The sequence below is a fragment of the Myxocyprinus asiaticus genome, chromosome 43 (genome assembly GCF_019703515.2).
Source record: "Myxocyprinus asiaticus isolate MX2 ecotype Aquarium Trade chromosome 43, UBuf_Myxa_2, whole genome shotgun sequence".
Lineage (NCBI taxonomy): Eukaryota > Metazoa > Chordata > Actinopteri > Cypriniformes > Catostomidae > Myxocyprinus > Myxocyprinus asiaticus.
This window is the reverse complement of record NC_059386.1, coordinates 12,541,755-12,559,163: the sequence shown is the minus strand read 5'-3', so window position 1 is coordinate 12,559,163 and position 17,409 is coordinate 12,541,755. Positions and strand designations below refer to the sequence as shown.

General features: G+C 38.0%; 1 protein-coding gene across 5 annotated transcripts in view; it reads left to right on the top strand.

Annotated features, from left to right (window-relative positions):
• Nucleotides 1-17,409, top strand: part of gnaz (guanine nucleotide binding protein (G protein), alpha z polypeptide) — a 71,979-nt gene that overhangs the window by 43,779 nt on the left and 10,791 nt on the right. Inside the window, exons 1-2 of one of the 5 annotated variants that reach the window (XM_051685585.1) lie at nt 2,704-2,810; nt 4,817-6,135. In XM_051685585.1, the coding sequence (XP_051541545.1) occupies nt 5,413-6,135 (723 nt within the window). In that variant the 5' untranslated portion in view covers nt 2,704-2,810; nt 4,817-5,412. Of the gene's footprint in view, nt 1-2,703; nt 3,064-4,816; nt 6,136-17,409 lie in introns of those variants that run through there. The other 4 variants (XM_051685583.1, XM_051685582.1, XM_051685584.1 and 1 more) reach the window with 4 other exon arrangements.

Sequence of the window (17,409 nt, the reverse complement as noted above, 5' to 3'; positions counted from 1 at the left end):
TACTACACATTTCAGAAGCCAAACAGCACTAAAACAATTGACAAAAGTCTTATAAATGGCTGCATCTTGAGTCTTTTGTAGTCCGTCGACATCTATAAATCCGCTCTGTTTGTTCATCTGTATGAAGCAATCACACAAGCCCTTCAACACATTTGCTTTCCAGTGTTGTCTGCAGGTATTTTACTTTGGATTAAATTTATAATCAATTAACATGCCCAATTTGTGACAGTAAATTACAATAACAACTTCCCTGATGTTACAACATAAGTCTGCAACAAGGAGATGGCAGAGTTCAGTTAGCGTCCTAGTTCACGTCGATAAATCGGTATGTTAAAGTTTAAATGATCAAGGTGCTGCACTTAAAAGCGAGAATCTAATGCTTCTCTAATCGTTCTCAACATTTTACAGTGTTTTAAATATATATATATATATATATATATATATATATATATATATATATATATATATATACACACACACATACACAAAAGGTTTTAAAGGCCTAGCCTACATTTTACACCATTTTACATTTAAATTATTTTATGAAATTAAATTCAAAGACAACATTTTTTAAATACATGTTATAAAATATATTTTTATATTGTATGAAATAAACCACAACAACCTGGATTGTTAAATAAAACTGAAGTGTATTGTTTGGATATATTATTCAGTGTACAAGAGGTAGTGGACAATTACTGTACATTATAATTTAAACCTCTTTCTAAACAAGAGCTCATGAGTGGTAACAGAAAATTTCAATGTAGGTAAAATGGTGCTTTTAAGATTATTTGTGGTAGTTCTTCGAAATACAGCCGCATCTACTCAAACTTCCCTCAAATTTATAATAGGATTGAAGCATCACACTTTGGTATGTGTATACAGGCCCTGATTTAATTTTAGAATGGACTTATTAATAGTAAATGTTGTTCATGCTATTATAAATAGTGCAAAGAACACTTTGTAGTGAGTTGTTTATTATGAGATTTCACTTTACCTCCTGTTTTTTTCGAAACTGAAAAAATTAGTCTGGAATCAGGAATCGGAACAGATTCCCACATTTCTGGAATCGGACATCCCTACTCACCAGTGATGTAGTTGTATAGTGGTGCAGAACTTAAGCACATCGATCATTTTATTGAATAAAAAGCTGGCATTTAAGAAGCTGGATTCAACCTCATCTTTTACTGCGTGCTGTGTCTCGTGAGTGCACATTCTGAAGGAAATTTATTTGGCTGCAGTGGTTCCTGAGGTGTCATGATCGCTTTAGTTGAGTGTGATATGCCTAGTTACATTTATATTGCATTTAAAGATGTAAACTCTGATTTTGCTTAAACTTTTCCACGGAATGTTTCACAACATTCACCATTTTACAGCATGGCTATAGACCAGTAACGTGCTTGTTGGACGTCTGTAAGAAGGTAAAAGTGTTGCAAAACTCGAGAGCTTGTAGATTTGAATTTGAGAACTTGTACAATAAATATTTGTACATGTAAGTCAATACACATATTATGCAAGTAAAGGTTTCCTTTTGGCTCGTTCCGTGTATTTTGTGTCCAAAGACCAGATCCACATTTTTATTACGTCTCTATTAATACTCTTTCTGTAGGTGATCAAAAGTAAAAAATAAACATTAATTCTAATCATACATTGCACGGATGAGAGACAAACAACCGTGCAACTTCTCTGTCCTTAATGCGTGCTATGTTAATTCAGCTGTAAACATTTACTTGCGGAGTTGCCGGTTCTCTTAAAGAGACAGTACAATTTTGGCACTTGTTTTACATATCTTTGAAAATACATGTAAATCGTACAAGTGCACATAAACAAACATGTAACAAAATGTAGTAATGTAGTAAGTGTAATAAATGTGTACATATTAATATTTAAAGGGACAATCATACATTATGAAATATTTTAACTTAAACATTGTAAATATGGAAGAATTTGAAAAATAAGCTCTTGTAGCATTTATGCAGGTTTTTTTTTTGCAAAACTAAAGTTTTTGCATGGTACATTTGATATAGTAGCACTTAACTAAATTATTGTAATATGTAGAATTCTATTTTCAATTTTACGTTCCAACCTTGTAAATATTTTGCTTAAAATGTGTATGAAATGTTTTAACAGTGACAAAAGCTTGTATAATTACTATAAATAAAATTTTATGACATCATATAAATTGACAGAATGTGACATTTTTACTTGTTTAAAAATCTAAAATGCGACTGAAATGATAAAAAAGCAAAATATGAAATAAAATGTACAATCTCGCATACTATATCACGTGGAGTCATATATATATATATGAATACTTTATATATCTGAAGATGCCCCCTTCTCAATTTGCTTAATATCTTTTTCAGTTTTCAGTTGCATTACGCTTACATGTCATTTAAAGTCTGGCGACTAAAAACAAAAATGTACTAGTCAATCGCGATTTGTCCGTGGAGGGTTGAGAAAGTCATTAAAATTAAACAGGAAAAATTATGATCAAGGGTTTTCATAACTTAAGGGGTTTGTTGCAACTAGACACAGGTATTGCATTGGAATGAGCAGAATCAGAGTACCTGCTGGTCTGAGCCAGTTATTTTCCATCATGATAGTAAATAAACAGTCCACCTGCTATCTGTTAGCTTTGTGGTTAGAGGCTTGGAGAAAGGGGTGTTACCTCTCGCTTCAGGGAAGGACATTCAGCTCACATCTGTTTCCGTTTCACACCCTGCCTGCCTCTGCTCGTGTGTCTAAAAACTTTGTGCATTTGATCACCTCTTTGGCTGACCTGAATCTATGATCGAAGAAAAACGCAGGTAACAAGGGAGTCCATGGTGGGACAGGTTTGCTATGGAGAAGGTTAGATTTTTGATGCATACCAAGGTCTGAGGTGCTTAATGCTTGTCCAGTCCAGTGTGAGAGGTGTGTGTATGTGAGAAGCAGAATTGTGTAATGTGAAGTATATTGTAAGGCTAAAAGTGCGGTCACACTAGGCTTTGAGTATGCCTTTTTTTTTTTTTTTGGACCGCAACGGACCAGGATATGCTGTCGCGTGGGAGGGCTTCTGGTGTAAGTAAATAATACAACACAAATAACAAATAATAGTATATTCAAAACGTTACTCACTTTCCTGCAACAATAAAACACGCCGTTTTAAAATATGTATTCTTTGTATTGAGCCAAGAGGTCAACGTGTGACATTTCGATCTTCTATTGGTCACACTCAGACTTCCTCTCGTCATACGGATTCGCAATTCAGAGTTCACCAAACTTGAACTTTTGTCCGCAGCTGAAAGTGAATTTCTTGACACGAGCTTGCATTTTCATTCTCCCACTTTCAGATGCGTTTGAATGGGAGTGAATGGAGCACGAAGTGTAGCGTGACCGCCCCTTAACGGAGGCTGACTGTGCTAATGACCATGTCTTTTCATGTTTTGTTGAAGTTTACTTAACTTGTGGGCACATGAAGGCAATTGGTGTGATTTTATATGAGTTTATGATGAGTTCTCACATGTGCAAACCATTTATTTATTCTGCATGTGTAATTCAAGAGTTTTTATTTGTTGAAACTTTTATTGTATGCAGGAGAATGTTCTTGTTGTTCTTTTAAAAACACTATTTATATCTGTACAGATGCATCATATATTTAAAAATATATTTAAATAGTAGGGGCACCATAGCTCTTTAAAAATTACCTGTGTAGTGGTCAATTTTTAAAGGGATAGTTCACCCAAAAATTATAATTATCTAATTTGCTCAACGTCATGCCATCTCAAATTCATATGACTTACTTTCCATGATCCCACTTTATATTATGTGTCTTTAACTACTACATACTAATGATAAAATACACACAACACAGTACTTATTGTGTAACTATATGCTGTTCTGCAAAATTCTCACAAGATTCAAATTTGCTGCTACTGAGGTTGAAGTACAGGTAGGGATTAGAGATACAGGGGTAGGGATTAGGGATGGGTTAAGGTTAGGTTTAGGGGTAAGGTTAACAGTGTAACTACAGATGTAATTAAATGCACGTACTTTAAATGTAAGTACAATGTATCAACACATACAGTATGTACATAATACGTACATTGTATAAAATGCTTAAGTACATAGCAGTTAAAGATACTTTATATAAAGTGGGTCCCTTTTTCTGCAGAACATAAACAAAGATATTTTGAAGGATGTTTTGTGTTTTTTATAAAACATTGTAAGTCAATGTGGTCCAAAATCTTCAAGCTCCAAAAAGGACATACAGGCAGTATAAAAGTATCCATATGACAAGAGTGGTTTAATCCATGCCTTTTGAAGCAATATGATGAAATGTCTTATCAATGTATAATGATACCGGGACTGAGTACCTAGCAACCGCATGCAGCTTTAAAGAATCACAGTCTTGAAGTCTGCACTGGTCCAATCAGGCCGGATGTCAATATTTATAGTGAAAAAGGACCTATATTTTGGTCTGTTTCTCACCCAAAGTGATCGCTTGGATTAAACCAATCGAGTTGTATTGATTACTTTTATGCTGCCTTTATGTCTTTTTTGGAGCTTGAAAGTTTTAGACCCAATTGACTTATATTGTATGGACAAAAACATCTCATACACCCATCAAAATATCTTTGTTGGTGTTTCACAGAAGAAAGAAAATCATACAAGTTTGAAACAAGTTAATGATAAGAGAATTATAATTTTTGGGTGCACAATCCCTTTAATTTTCTGGGAACTAGTCCGGACCTCTCCAGAGGAGACATACATTTTCACTTTTACTTGCCCTGGGCTCCTTTATGATATCTAACATCATGTTTTTTACCTGCAGGAACATGGGCCTGTAGCTACCTCACTGGCTTATGTAGACAGGAGGATCTAGTACACAGAAGCCTAAAACAGTTCACGAGAACAAAGGTCTGACATTCCAAGGGAGAGAGAAATTGAGTGAAGACTAAAGGACGGAAGGGGTTGTCAACAGATGAATCAGACACAGAAATACAGTGAAGCACACTGGACACCATGAGGGAAGACAGCGAAGGGATTTTACGGTTTCGACCTTCTCTCTCTCAACATTGACAAGTCCACTTGAAGCCCAACGTGTTCAGGGGAGTGTCCCCTGATGTAAACCCCAAATCCTTGGGATCTAAAAGGCAACCACGCCCTTATGCCAGGGCCTGAGTGGGTCTTCCAACATGTTATGGTAGCATTGCACGCCAAAATACCAAACCTTGAGAAAATCCAAGACGATTGCTAGACTTCGACGATGCAAGTTGTGTAAACTGAATCAGAAACTTGTAGGTCTGACATTTCTAGCAAAATATTCCTCTAGCATCATTTCGGCTCTATCAACGTAACATCGCATACTTTGTTTTTACTGTGCACCTTCCCACTACCTGGGATTACCAACTCTAGGTGCAGCAAACCATGGGGTGTCGACAAAGTTCAGAAGAGAAGGAGGCCGCCCGGCGCTCACGGCGCATTGATCGGCACCTTCGTTCGGAAAGCCAGCGGCAGCGCCGTGAGATCAAACTCCTGCTGCTCGGCACGAGCAACTCAGGCAAGAGCACCATCGTGAAGCAAATGAAAATCATCCACAGTGGAGGTTTTAACCTGGAGGCCTGCAAGGAGTACAAGCCACTGATCCTCTACAATGCAATCGACTCACTCACCCGCATCATCCGTGCCCTCGCCACCTTGAAGATCGACTTCCACAACCCGGATCGGGCTTACGATGCGGTGCAGCTCTTCGCCCTCACCGGCCCTGCTGAGAGCAAAGGCGAGATCACAACGGAGCTCCTGGGGGTGATGAAGCGCCTATGGGCCGATCCAGGGGTCCAAGAGTGCTTCTGCCGCTCCAATGAGTACCACTTAGAGGACAACACGGCATATTATCTAAATGACCTGGACCGCATTTCTGCGGCAGAGTACATCCCGACTGTTGAGGACATTCTGCGCTCACGTGACATGACCACTGGCATTGTGGAGAACAAATTCACCTTCAAGGAACTCACCTTTAAAATGGTGGACGTGGGTGGCCAGCGTTCAGAGAGGAAAAAGTGGATCCACTGTTTTGAGGGTGTGACTGCCATTATATTCTGTGTGGAGCTCAGCGGCTATGACCTCAAGCTTTATGAAGACAACCAGACGGTAAGAGCATGATTATTTGTTCTTCAGTGTTTCAATCCCAAGTCAAAAAAATTAAATACAAATATGATACCAGTTTTTCTAAAGTGACAGTAGTACAGAGTTTGGTACCTTTAAATTTAGTAGCTTGTCCGACTGTTAGGACTGGGAGTCAATTCCAAAAATAATCGATTCTTGGATTCCGAGACATTGGAAATCGAATATGAAGCTTATTTTCATATTTTTCATTTATTTTAAATAAATGAACACTATTTCTTTTTGACTACTGATAACTACTGATTCTTTTTCACATTTGCCTTTTCATTTCAATAATGGCAGACTTGCATAAAGATTGCAGTGAAAATGAAATGTCAAATCATCAATTGCATTTTATTTAATTTTTAATTTTGGTACATACTTTGCAGACACTTTGTGAAAATGAAACAGTTTTCATTTTTATGACAGTATTTATTTGTCGGCAAAAATAAGCTCCATAAAGTCGACTCTGCTCAGGGGAATCGATTCAACATGGAAAACACGGCCTATTATCCTAATGACCTGGGCCGAAATTTTGCGCCAGAGTACATCCTGACTGTTAAAATCGGCAGAAAACAAGCTCCATAATCGAAAGTCGACTCTGCCCAGGGGAATCGATTCTGACCAGGGATGTGAGATTATCTTTTGTCATTCATACTATCAATCATACATAGTGTGAAGCTTCATATTGTTTCAATTCTTTATATTCCACTGTTTATTGTAAGATTTCACTTTGTTTCATTTATTTTCTCAAGAAACGAGAAAATTAGTCTGCAATAGACTCGAAAACCACCTGGAATTGGAGTTGATCCCTGAATAGCCCTACCAACTGGTAGACGGCTGCTTTCAAATGCTCACATTCGTATTTGCACGCATGCTCTGTGAAGAGTGCTCACGGTCCGTCTTGACGAGATATTAAAAGGATAGTTCACCCAAAAATATAAATTCTGTCATCATTTACTCACCCTAATTTTGTTCCAAACCTGTAAGACTTTCTTTCTACAGTGGAACACAAAAGGACATGTTAGGCAGTAAGTGAGTATATGTTGACAGAATTTTCATTTTTGGGTGAACTATTCCAACCATAACAGTTGGTTATGTTTTCAATGAATGTAAGTTAGTGTAAATAAGTGGGACAATTTTAATTTTTTTATGTTTTCAGATCTGTGCATTAGGCCTTGCAGTGTAAATGCAGCCTTATACCTGCTGGTGTCTGCTATGTTGTTAATATGAATACTGTTAATATTATTTGTTCTGCTTGTAATTAGCTTATTTGTTGTTTTTTACTGACTGTTTATTTAATAGCAAAAAACTTAAAAGGTTACCTGCAATTTTTTTAAATTTGTGTTTAATAGGATGATTAGTTTTTGCTACTGTATTGCAATTGGTATCCTTAAATTTTACTGGCATTGCTATCGACTACTGAAAATGTTGTACCATGAAAACCCTAGTTCTGGCCACTGGATACATTACTACATTAGGCTACGTACATCTCTACTGTGAATTCATCCCATCAGTGGCGCTGACAAACGAACTGCTTTTATCATCTCAGTTTCACATTTCCTGTGGCACAAAAGCTTGCAGTTACATTCAAGCTATTCGGACACCTAACAGTATCCACAAATTAACAGCAAATGTTATTTACATTTATTGTGTAAACCTGATTTGATTTTCCTCCAACATTAATTAAAGATATGTTGATGGTAAAACATGGAATTAACTTTTCTTAATGGTCGTGTAGCGGCATAGATTCTCTCGCCATGTGGCGAGGCTAATTGCTTACCAGCAAATTCAAAGACTGCATACCTGTGTGTGCTAAGCTAAACCTTTTCCCTCGACTCACAACAAGAACATCCAAGTAGTGCATGAGCCTGGAATATCAATTAACATTGGGGAGTTAAAAATAAAAGTGTTCTGCAAGTCTTGAGGGGTGGAGATGTACCGGAGTGATAATTGAGTTCACAGTGCAAGGTGTCAGGGTGTACCCATGAGAATTATCAGATTTAACACTGGGGAAAATCGCTGATGTGATGGGGGGGGGGGGGTCAAAAAAGTTTTATAAGTCTTCAGCTTAAGAGTTACAAGAAAAAGGAAGTAGCATGTCAAAGAGGAAGTGTGGAAACTGGGGGAAGGAATTAAAGTCTCATTTCCAGTGTTCAAAGAGAGGAGTGGCACTTGGGGGTATATTGACAGAACAGTGTGGCCTCCTCCAATAGCTTGTGCAGATTTGGCACCTTATCTGGTCTGAAAAACAATGCAGCAGTTAGAGACAGACGTCTAGTATGATTTTCAGTATTAGTTTCAGCCAAGGTGTATAAATCACTTTCATGCCAGATTAAATGATGTCAAACATTTTGAATGTCGTTCAAATCAACATTGTAATCAAAGTTGAGTTATATTTTCTTTCTTAAAGCTGAACTTTTTCAGTGTTAAAATACTTTCTCCTAACCGAGCTTTACTGTATATGCAAAGACAACTGTAAGTAAGCCATTTGAATGAAACTTTTTTTTTTATAAAACAGTAAACACCATGGCCCAATTTACACCTTGCAGTCAAATGCATCTCAAATGTGATGAAAAACTCTACTTACATATTACATAAGAGGCTGTGGTAACTTAAAAATGATTCATCTTTTATCAGTTTAAAAATATTGATGCATAATTCAAATGCTTTCCATCACTTTGACAGTCAAGGTTTTTCCTTCATTAAAATTACAGGCTGAAGCCCTAAATTTGCCAAAGCAAATTTTATGATATTCATCTCAAGTTCAGTGCTTTGTAAGTGCTAAATATGCTTCTTATCTGAAATGAGTGAAGCCTGGTTTCACGTGACTGTTGCACAAACCACATAGTGATAAGAAAGCTGGAGAGAGATGCAAGCGAGTGGAATTTGAGGAGAGAGATGAGATATTGTAATCCAAGTGTATTCCAATGGAATAATTAATGGGATATTATTCATTGTTCAGGTGACAAGATTGCCAGACGGCAATGTCTGTTGAGTTCTTTACAGTGCAATGGCAGAATAAACAGAACAAGGCAAAAACCCACAACACAGCACTTTAACAACGGATGACTGTAGCATAATCTCATCACATAATTAATTACTTGCGTAGTTTTATCCGGATAATGAAAATGCATTTGCATTTATATCTTCTTTGAATGTGGTCAGAATCAGTTCCTGACCACCTCCGACTGTGTTTTCAATCCAATCACAATGCATCTTGGGTGCATTTACACCTGGCATTTAATGTGGTCAAGAGCTATCCATTTGTTTTGAGCGTCTAGCTTGACACAACAACACTGACTCAACCAATGAGTTGGAGGCGGGACTGTTTGTGCAGATGGCCATATTCGGAAGGCTGTTAGAAAAAAAATATTTTTACATTTCCATACTGGTCCAAAATGATTTACTGGTCCATAGTTTTCACGAGCAAAAAATCTGAGTCGGGCTTGCTAATCAGAATAGCCAAGAAACTCAGTAGGGGCTCCACTATACCAGCATCCAAAACACAACATATGCTGCGTTAAAAAAATGCTCATGAAATATCTGGCTACATGGGGCCTCACAAGTTTCATAAACATACGCTAACAACTAGAGTGTGTTTGAGCACTGAAATCAGGGTCTGTGGTGAGCCTCTGAATTAAATTACTCAACAAGCACTCATCTCAGAACTGGCCAACATGTGGATCGCTTGCATGCTGCCAGTCTGCTTCAGTTCTGCCAGTACTGACCAGAATTGCCAAAATGAGACACACCAGAATTGCCAAAATGACACCCCTCTTCTTGCGCATTCATTTACTCAAACATCAAACACGATGGATCAGTCTGTCTGAATGAGCCTTCAGCAAGAGAGAGAGAAAGAGATGAGCATAGTGTTACTGGGAGAAACTCTTGGTGACTCTTGAGGGTGTTAAATAGAAAATGTTGACTAAGATGACAGGGTCAGACTAGTGACACTAAAAGCTTTTGTGCTGTAGTAGACAACTGCTATATTCGTAGGAAATTTGAATGCATTCATTATAAAGGATTCATTGTAAAGTAAAACAGGACACAAAACTTCCAGTTAAACGAACAGAATGTTTACTCTACAAATTACATTTAGCAGCTTCTTCAGTTTACTAACGTCTTAATACAAAAGTCTTGAACATTTTGTCACAACCTCATTTTATTGCATGAAATCAATTTAAACTTGTAAAATGGAACTTTACTTAAAGGTGCACTCAGTAAGTTCAGTTTCAGATGCCATTGTAGAAATTTGTATTCACAGTCAGCCATGATTCATTTAAACCATGAGTGCAAGTGTCCAATAACAGAATGGTTATTGAGATTAAATGAGAAGTATTTCGCTGGTCATGTGATTCTAACATGGCAGCCCCCATGAGGGGACCCTCTCCATGTAGAATAAAACTGCAGTTATAAGGTTACTGATATGACTGGAGTCTTCATTTCATGTGAGTGCTCATGATTTAATACATATGTTTCAAACTGACAATTAATTTCTTAAGGAGTACAACTTTTCTAATGAGGAAAAATTACTGAGTGCACCTGAAATCCATTTACAATGGGACTACATGAATAAATCCTGTTGGCCATAACCGAATGTATAGAAACCCAGATCCAGACTGCCACAACACAGTTTGGAATTAATGCTATCCATGTAATAAAAAAATACAAATAAAAACAATTAAAATATGGTTATTTCTTTATTTCTTGTTGTATGCCAGATGGTTAAAATTGTGGGAAAAAAGCCAAATATTGTAAAAATCTACTGCAAATTTCTTATATTATGAAGTAATATAATGCAAAAACATTTTTTATTTACAATAACACATTGTACACTCACAGAGCACTTTATTAGGAATACCTGTACATCTACTTATTCTTGCATTTATCTAATCAGCCAATCATGTGGCCACATTGCAATGTATATAATCATGCAGATACAGGTCAGGAGCTTCAGTTAATGTTCACATCAACCATCAGAATGGGGAAAATGTGATCTCAGTGATTTGGACCGTGGCATGATTGTTGGTGCCAGACGGGCTGGTTTGAGTATTTCTGTAACTGCTGATCTCCTGGGATTTTTACACACAACAGTCTCTAGAGTTTACTCAGAATGGTGCCAAAAACTAAAAACATCCAGTGAGTGGCAGTTCTGTGGACGGAAACGCCTTGTTAATGAGAGAGGTCAATGGAGAATGGCCAGACTGGTTTGAACTGACAGAAAGTCTACGGTAACTCAGATAACCACTCTGTTATATTGTAGTGAGCAGAATAGCATCTCAGAATGCACAACACGTTGAACCTTGAGAGGTATGGGCTACAACAGCAGAAGACCACGTCAGGCACATTATTAGGACCACAGTGTTCCTAATAAAGTGCTCAGTGAGTGTATGGTGGTACAGGGTCGAATCCCGCTTAGTCCTTTTTTTCATTGCATGTAGTAGGCATAACTAAATTAATTCAAGTTTGTAGAACAAGACTGGAACAAATCCATTCAAGAGACTATTTTTTTATTGAAAAAGCTTAATTTTATTCTGTGGAAAAGTTTTCTTTAGATTAATTAAGTTCATTCAGTGTTTTTGTGTGTGTATAAAAAATACAGTTGCAGGAAACACGTTTGTAAGATGTCCCAAGGCAAGTTTTTCCATAACACTGCAAAGACTCAGTACCTTCCACAGATAATTAATTACCTACATGTCCATGCTCTTGCAAGTCTCATTTCCAGCTGTCGTGAGTTTTGCAAAAAACATTTTTATTCAGGTTTTATGTGGAGTGATATTTAATAGGTTGTTTGACCAGAATTCCAGGAAACATTTTAGTACAGCGATAAATCTAATTATTTGCACCACTCTGCCTGGTGTCTTGAGCTAACAAAACTGAAAACAAACATTGAAGTTTAAACGTTCCTTGAGCAATTTTTTTAAGCAATTAAAGTTTTGCTAACTCCACCATTTTGCACAACACAAACCCCTCTCTACATATCAGCCAATAAAAGGCCTGCAATCCCAAACACACAGCATGATTCATAGACAGAGAGCGTTTCTGATTGACTAGTTTTCTGATTGGCTTATTAATATAAGAATACATTTTAAAAAACACAGGCCGGCCCGCTGACTCTTTTTTGCTGTTTGTAAGCTTAAAGTCCCCATGCAATCAAAATTAAAGTTTTTCTGCTTTTAGTCTATATCTATTAGCTTTAAGGTCATCTATATGCATACATAATTTGTTTTCAGAAGATATAAGCATTTTAAATCTTCAGTCTCTCTCTTCCGGCTAAAACAGTAACGTCACCATAACGTTACTTTGTCCAATAAAATACTTTCTAGAAGGAAACGCACCCTTCTCCTACATTTATTCATCGCACATGGCTGTTCTCACCTACACTGATGATGCCTTCACAGGAGACTTCGAAGGGAGCATCCATCCTGTAGGATTGTTCTAAATAGAATTTCCAATAAGAATCACTTAAAAAGTGAGTTCTGACTTATCATTATCACCTTTCAGTCCTCTGAAGCTCTCACAGTGGAGGGTAATTTTCTTCAAAGGAAATAGGGCATAGCGATGATGCAGGTGCTGGATATTATTCATATGTTTAATGCAGGTGTTTTTCAGAGGTTTCTTGGGGTGTACAGAACAAGAAAGTGTTCTTTATTTTTAAGTATACTGGAATTCAAAACATTGATAAGATCTTTCATGGATCTGGATGTTTCTCATTCATCTGCACTGGACTTGCACAACGGCTCCAACTTTGTCGTAAGCAAAGGCCGCGATGCTGTGTTTGTTTTGGGGTTGGTTATGTAGTAACGTGGTCAGTTAGATCATCGTTCGGTTCTCAATTTGAAAAAAAGTCGTACTCGGTATTGAGATTGCTTCTCAGTTTCCCTGACTGAACATCGACTCTGGCATGAGAAGCAGCAGAGAAATGTCTGTGTATGTGGGTTTGCAGGGGGCTTCGATGTAAACTAAAGCCTATTGTAAGGCTGGGCGATATGGCCAAAAATATTATCACAATAGTTGTTTTTTTTCATATTGTTCAATATCAATATTTATCACGATATAAATTTCATACCATCACAGGTTTATTAGACCTCAAGAAGGAATGTAAACATAACTTGTTTGTTTACAAGTAAACTCCAGAGGGTAAGCTACCTTTAAAGTATATTAATCCGACATAAGGTGTGTGTGACCTCTTTTCGATTAAATGTAGCTAATTTTGTCATCTTCAGGAGATGTTTGACTCCACTGAAAGACTTTCTTGTGACACTCCACACTCCATCTCAGTAGGTGGCGGTAAAGCACCATATTGCCAGATTCACACACACTCTGTGAGCAGGGCGTGAGCGAGGCATGAGCAACGCATCGTGTTTGGGCTTTCACATTGGCCGCGTCTCTTTTCTAGGTTCCTACAGCAATGCCGAGCAATCACTTGCACATGTTTATCAGCGTACTTGGTTAACGTGATTGTTTAATATATCAAAGCCCCTTTCAAGGCAAGTCAGTTCAATCTGCGGTCATCTTTGGAGCGCTCTCGGGCAGGCTGGGCATCTTTTTCTTTGTAAACAAGCGGTATAAAAGTACAGCTCCTGTCTACTTGAATGGGGAAAGACAGAAACTTCCAAAATGGTTGGTCATGATTACGATCAAAGAACATATTTAAAGTCAGCAGTAAAATCTGACGACAATAGTATCATAAATTGTACTGCTTTACCTCAGATTACGCTAAAAAATTATTTTTTCAGGCTGGATCAGCTAATGCACATGCACGTTCTTGAGTTGATTGACAGTCGATGCCTTTATCTAAACGGTGACTGGCTCTTTTAACTGTAAAGCGGGACTTCCTTTCTACATACGTTGACCGCTGGGTGCTAGAGCTTCTTGGTTGAGCGTTCCAATTACTCCCATTCATTTTAATACCAGTGGTCCGTCTCTTCTAAACTGTCTCTGTATATAAACAACACGGGCAAAAGTTCTGCAGTTTATTTATTAATTATTTTCTTTATTTAGTTATTTTGCGTTTGTTTGTATGTAGACCTATACATTGTAGTGTATAGTAGGTTTGGTTTAAAAACTTTTCTATACTCTCCTGATTATTTCAGTTTTCTGCTACACCCAGAGCCACTGAGTTCAGCGTGAGCCGCTTGGCAAAAATAGGCTCGGCGCCGAAACCATCTGCTCACTGGGATGCTTCTGGGACACGTGACTAACGCTTGCAATGTGAAGGGTCTAATCTGCTAAAATGGGAGCTGAAATGAAAACGCGCTGCTCATGCCTCGCTCACATCCCGTTCACGGAGGATATGTGAAATTGCCCTAAACTGGATGGATTGCCAACTGCCATTAAACATCACAAGAAGAAGAAACACTTTCTTGCCTGTGACAGCATTATGGATCATGAAAAAACTTTTAACTAAATAGTACGTATATAAACATCAATGGTGTTGATGTCGGAGTTGGTGTTGTGTTCAGTTGATAGCTGTATTGCTTTGTCAGTGATGTCTTGTTCGCTACACAACGATATCATATTAGCCGGATAGCTAGCTAGTGGATACCGAGCCTCAGTATCAGTTTTCATGACAGCAGGGCAACGTAGCTGCTAGCCTGCTAATACTTCCTAACCAGCTGATTTCATGACTGTGATACAGTTAGCTAATCTTGTGTATAACTTTGCCGAACTGCTTGCATTTTTAGTGAGACGCACCTGAGCCGATCATCTAGATGTAGAACATATTCTAAATATCGAAAATTACTCAAAATTTTATCATCAACACATTTTTTTTAATTAATATAATATTATATTTTATAAATACTGATATTGTTTTATCGCCCAGCCTTAGTCTATTGGCAATTTTTTTTTAAAGGCATGAGCCGTTCTACAAATTCACGATTCAGTAGGAAACTCATACTCTGTGAAATAAAATCGCTCACAGCACAGATAGACCATGCAGTATTTTATCTATTTTGACTATATACTATATAAGTAATTATTTGAACATCCTAATAAAATGTCCATTTGCATTTATGCATTTGGCAGATGCTTTTATCCAAAGTGACTTACAGTGCACTTATTACAGGGAAAATACCCCTGGAGCAACCTGGAGTTAAGTGCCTTGCTCAAGTACACAATGGTGGTGGCTGTGGGGATTGAACCGGCAAGCTTCTGCTTAACAGTTCTGTACTTTACCACCCACTACACCACCACCAATCATTTAACAAAATAAAGGAACCAATTTAATAAGCCAAATTTAAACACATTTGTATTAGAAATGTCCTCACTACTGTAATCCTACAGTCCCTCATTAAGGGAAACACGTATTTCCGCACATCTGGCTCAAAATCTTTCCAGTAATAGACCACCAGAGATTTAACTTTTCAGTTGCAATTCGCAATAAACTAATTCTGCTGGGGACTTCAAGCAACAGTTGTCAAGTTCGAGGCACGACATGTTCTATTCTCTTCTTTCCCCCCTCAACATCCTTTTCCACGTTTCTTTTTTTTTTGACCCAACACTCCCTTTAAAAAAAAAAGGGTTACCATGGTAACTGTTGCCGAGCAACAGAGCAGTCAAAAGCTCCTAATCCTGGGCTGTTGACAATGAGCTGTGACCGAGAGAGGGGGGTTGGGGTGTTTTACATGGCGCTCGGCAACAGAGATAGAGGGTAGAAGTGTGCTTGTGCCAGTTGCGGCAAACGTGTTCTTGTACGGAGTAGGACAGTGTGAGGAATTGCATTGGGCAATAGTCCATTAAAGCAATGCAGCTCCAATGCAAATTGGCTGGGAGGAGATGGAGAGAGACTGAAGATCTGGGTCATGGGATGGATGTTTGGACAATATGGTAGGATATTTGCCATTGACAAAGTTCAATCACGGAGAGCTTTTAGCATCTCACCTAAAATATGCAAGCATGAATGGACAAATACCAGCCACTGAGCTACATTTGAATCGTTTTGGACCAGAAGGCACTGTAACTGCAGTTAGGCTTTAATATTATATCTACACAATACACTTTGAGATTATTTGGGGTATCAGGATTGATGACAAATTGATGCACATAAGCACAACCAATTAAGTACGATACTATTCCTCATCAAAAAGAACCTCCTCCTTTCTACAGTAAGTAGAATTACATGTATTAGTGCCTTATAAGTATTAAAAACGTGCCTAAGTAATGACATGTAAAAATGTGCAAAAGTCAGCACATAATGTGATGCATGCTAACGCTAACCCAATAGAGCACATCAATACCCGCCCACTTTTTCAGCCGTCTGGGTTCCGGAAGTGTTCCCATTCATTTCGCCCATAGGCTTTTTATAAAATATTCATAAAAGAGTTATAACCCATGAACCAAACCAACCAGCTCTTAGGTGGATCACAACATTACAAATTTTGATTTGAAGGAAAAAAAGCATTTAAAAAACAGACTAAAAGACAAAGGTACAAAGCTGAGGCTGCAGTGGGCACAGGCTCACCAAAACTGGACAGTTAAAGACTGGAAAAACACAGCTGTGTCTGATGAATCTAGATTTCTGCTGAGATAGGCCCACTGCAGCCTCAACTTTCTGTTCTTGGCTGACAGAAGTGGAACCTGATGTGGTCTTCTGCTGTTGTAGCCCATCCGCCTCAAGGTTCGACATGTTGTGCATTCTGAGATGATATTCTACTCACTACAATTGTACAGAGTGGTTATCTGAGTTACCGTAGCCTTTCTGTCAGCTCGAACCAGTCTGACCGTTCTCTGTTGACCTTTCTCATCAACAAGGCCTTTCCATCTGCAGAACTGACGCTCACTGGATGTTTTTTTGTTTTTGGCACCATTCTGAGTAAACTTTAGAGACTGTTGTGCGTGAAAATCCCAGGAGATCAGCAGTTACAGAAATACTCAAACCAGCCCGTCTGGCACCAACAATCATGCCACGGTCGAAATTACTGAGATCACATTTTTTGCCCATTCTGATGGTTGCACCTACGCCCTCACTCACAACTCTCACATACAGCAGACACTAAACAATCTAGCCAAATGATTTTTCATTTACATCAAATTTTATTTTTGAATCATAAAACATTTACTGAGGTCTGGAACTCTGTAACCTCATAGCTGGTTACGGCCATGGCTGGATCATGGGTAGTGTAGTTCTTCTCCAGGTATTCAGCTATTAAACACGATTTTTAAATAACAATGTTGAAATAAAGCAGAATGTTGTGATTTATTGTTGGTGCTAGCTAATGCTAACCCTAAATAACCCTGCATTATTTGTACTACACG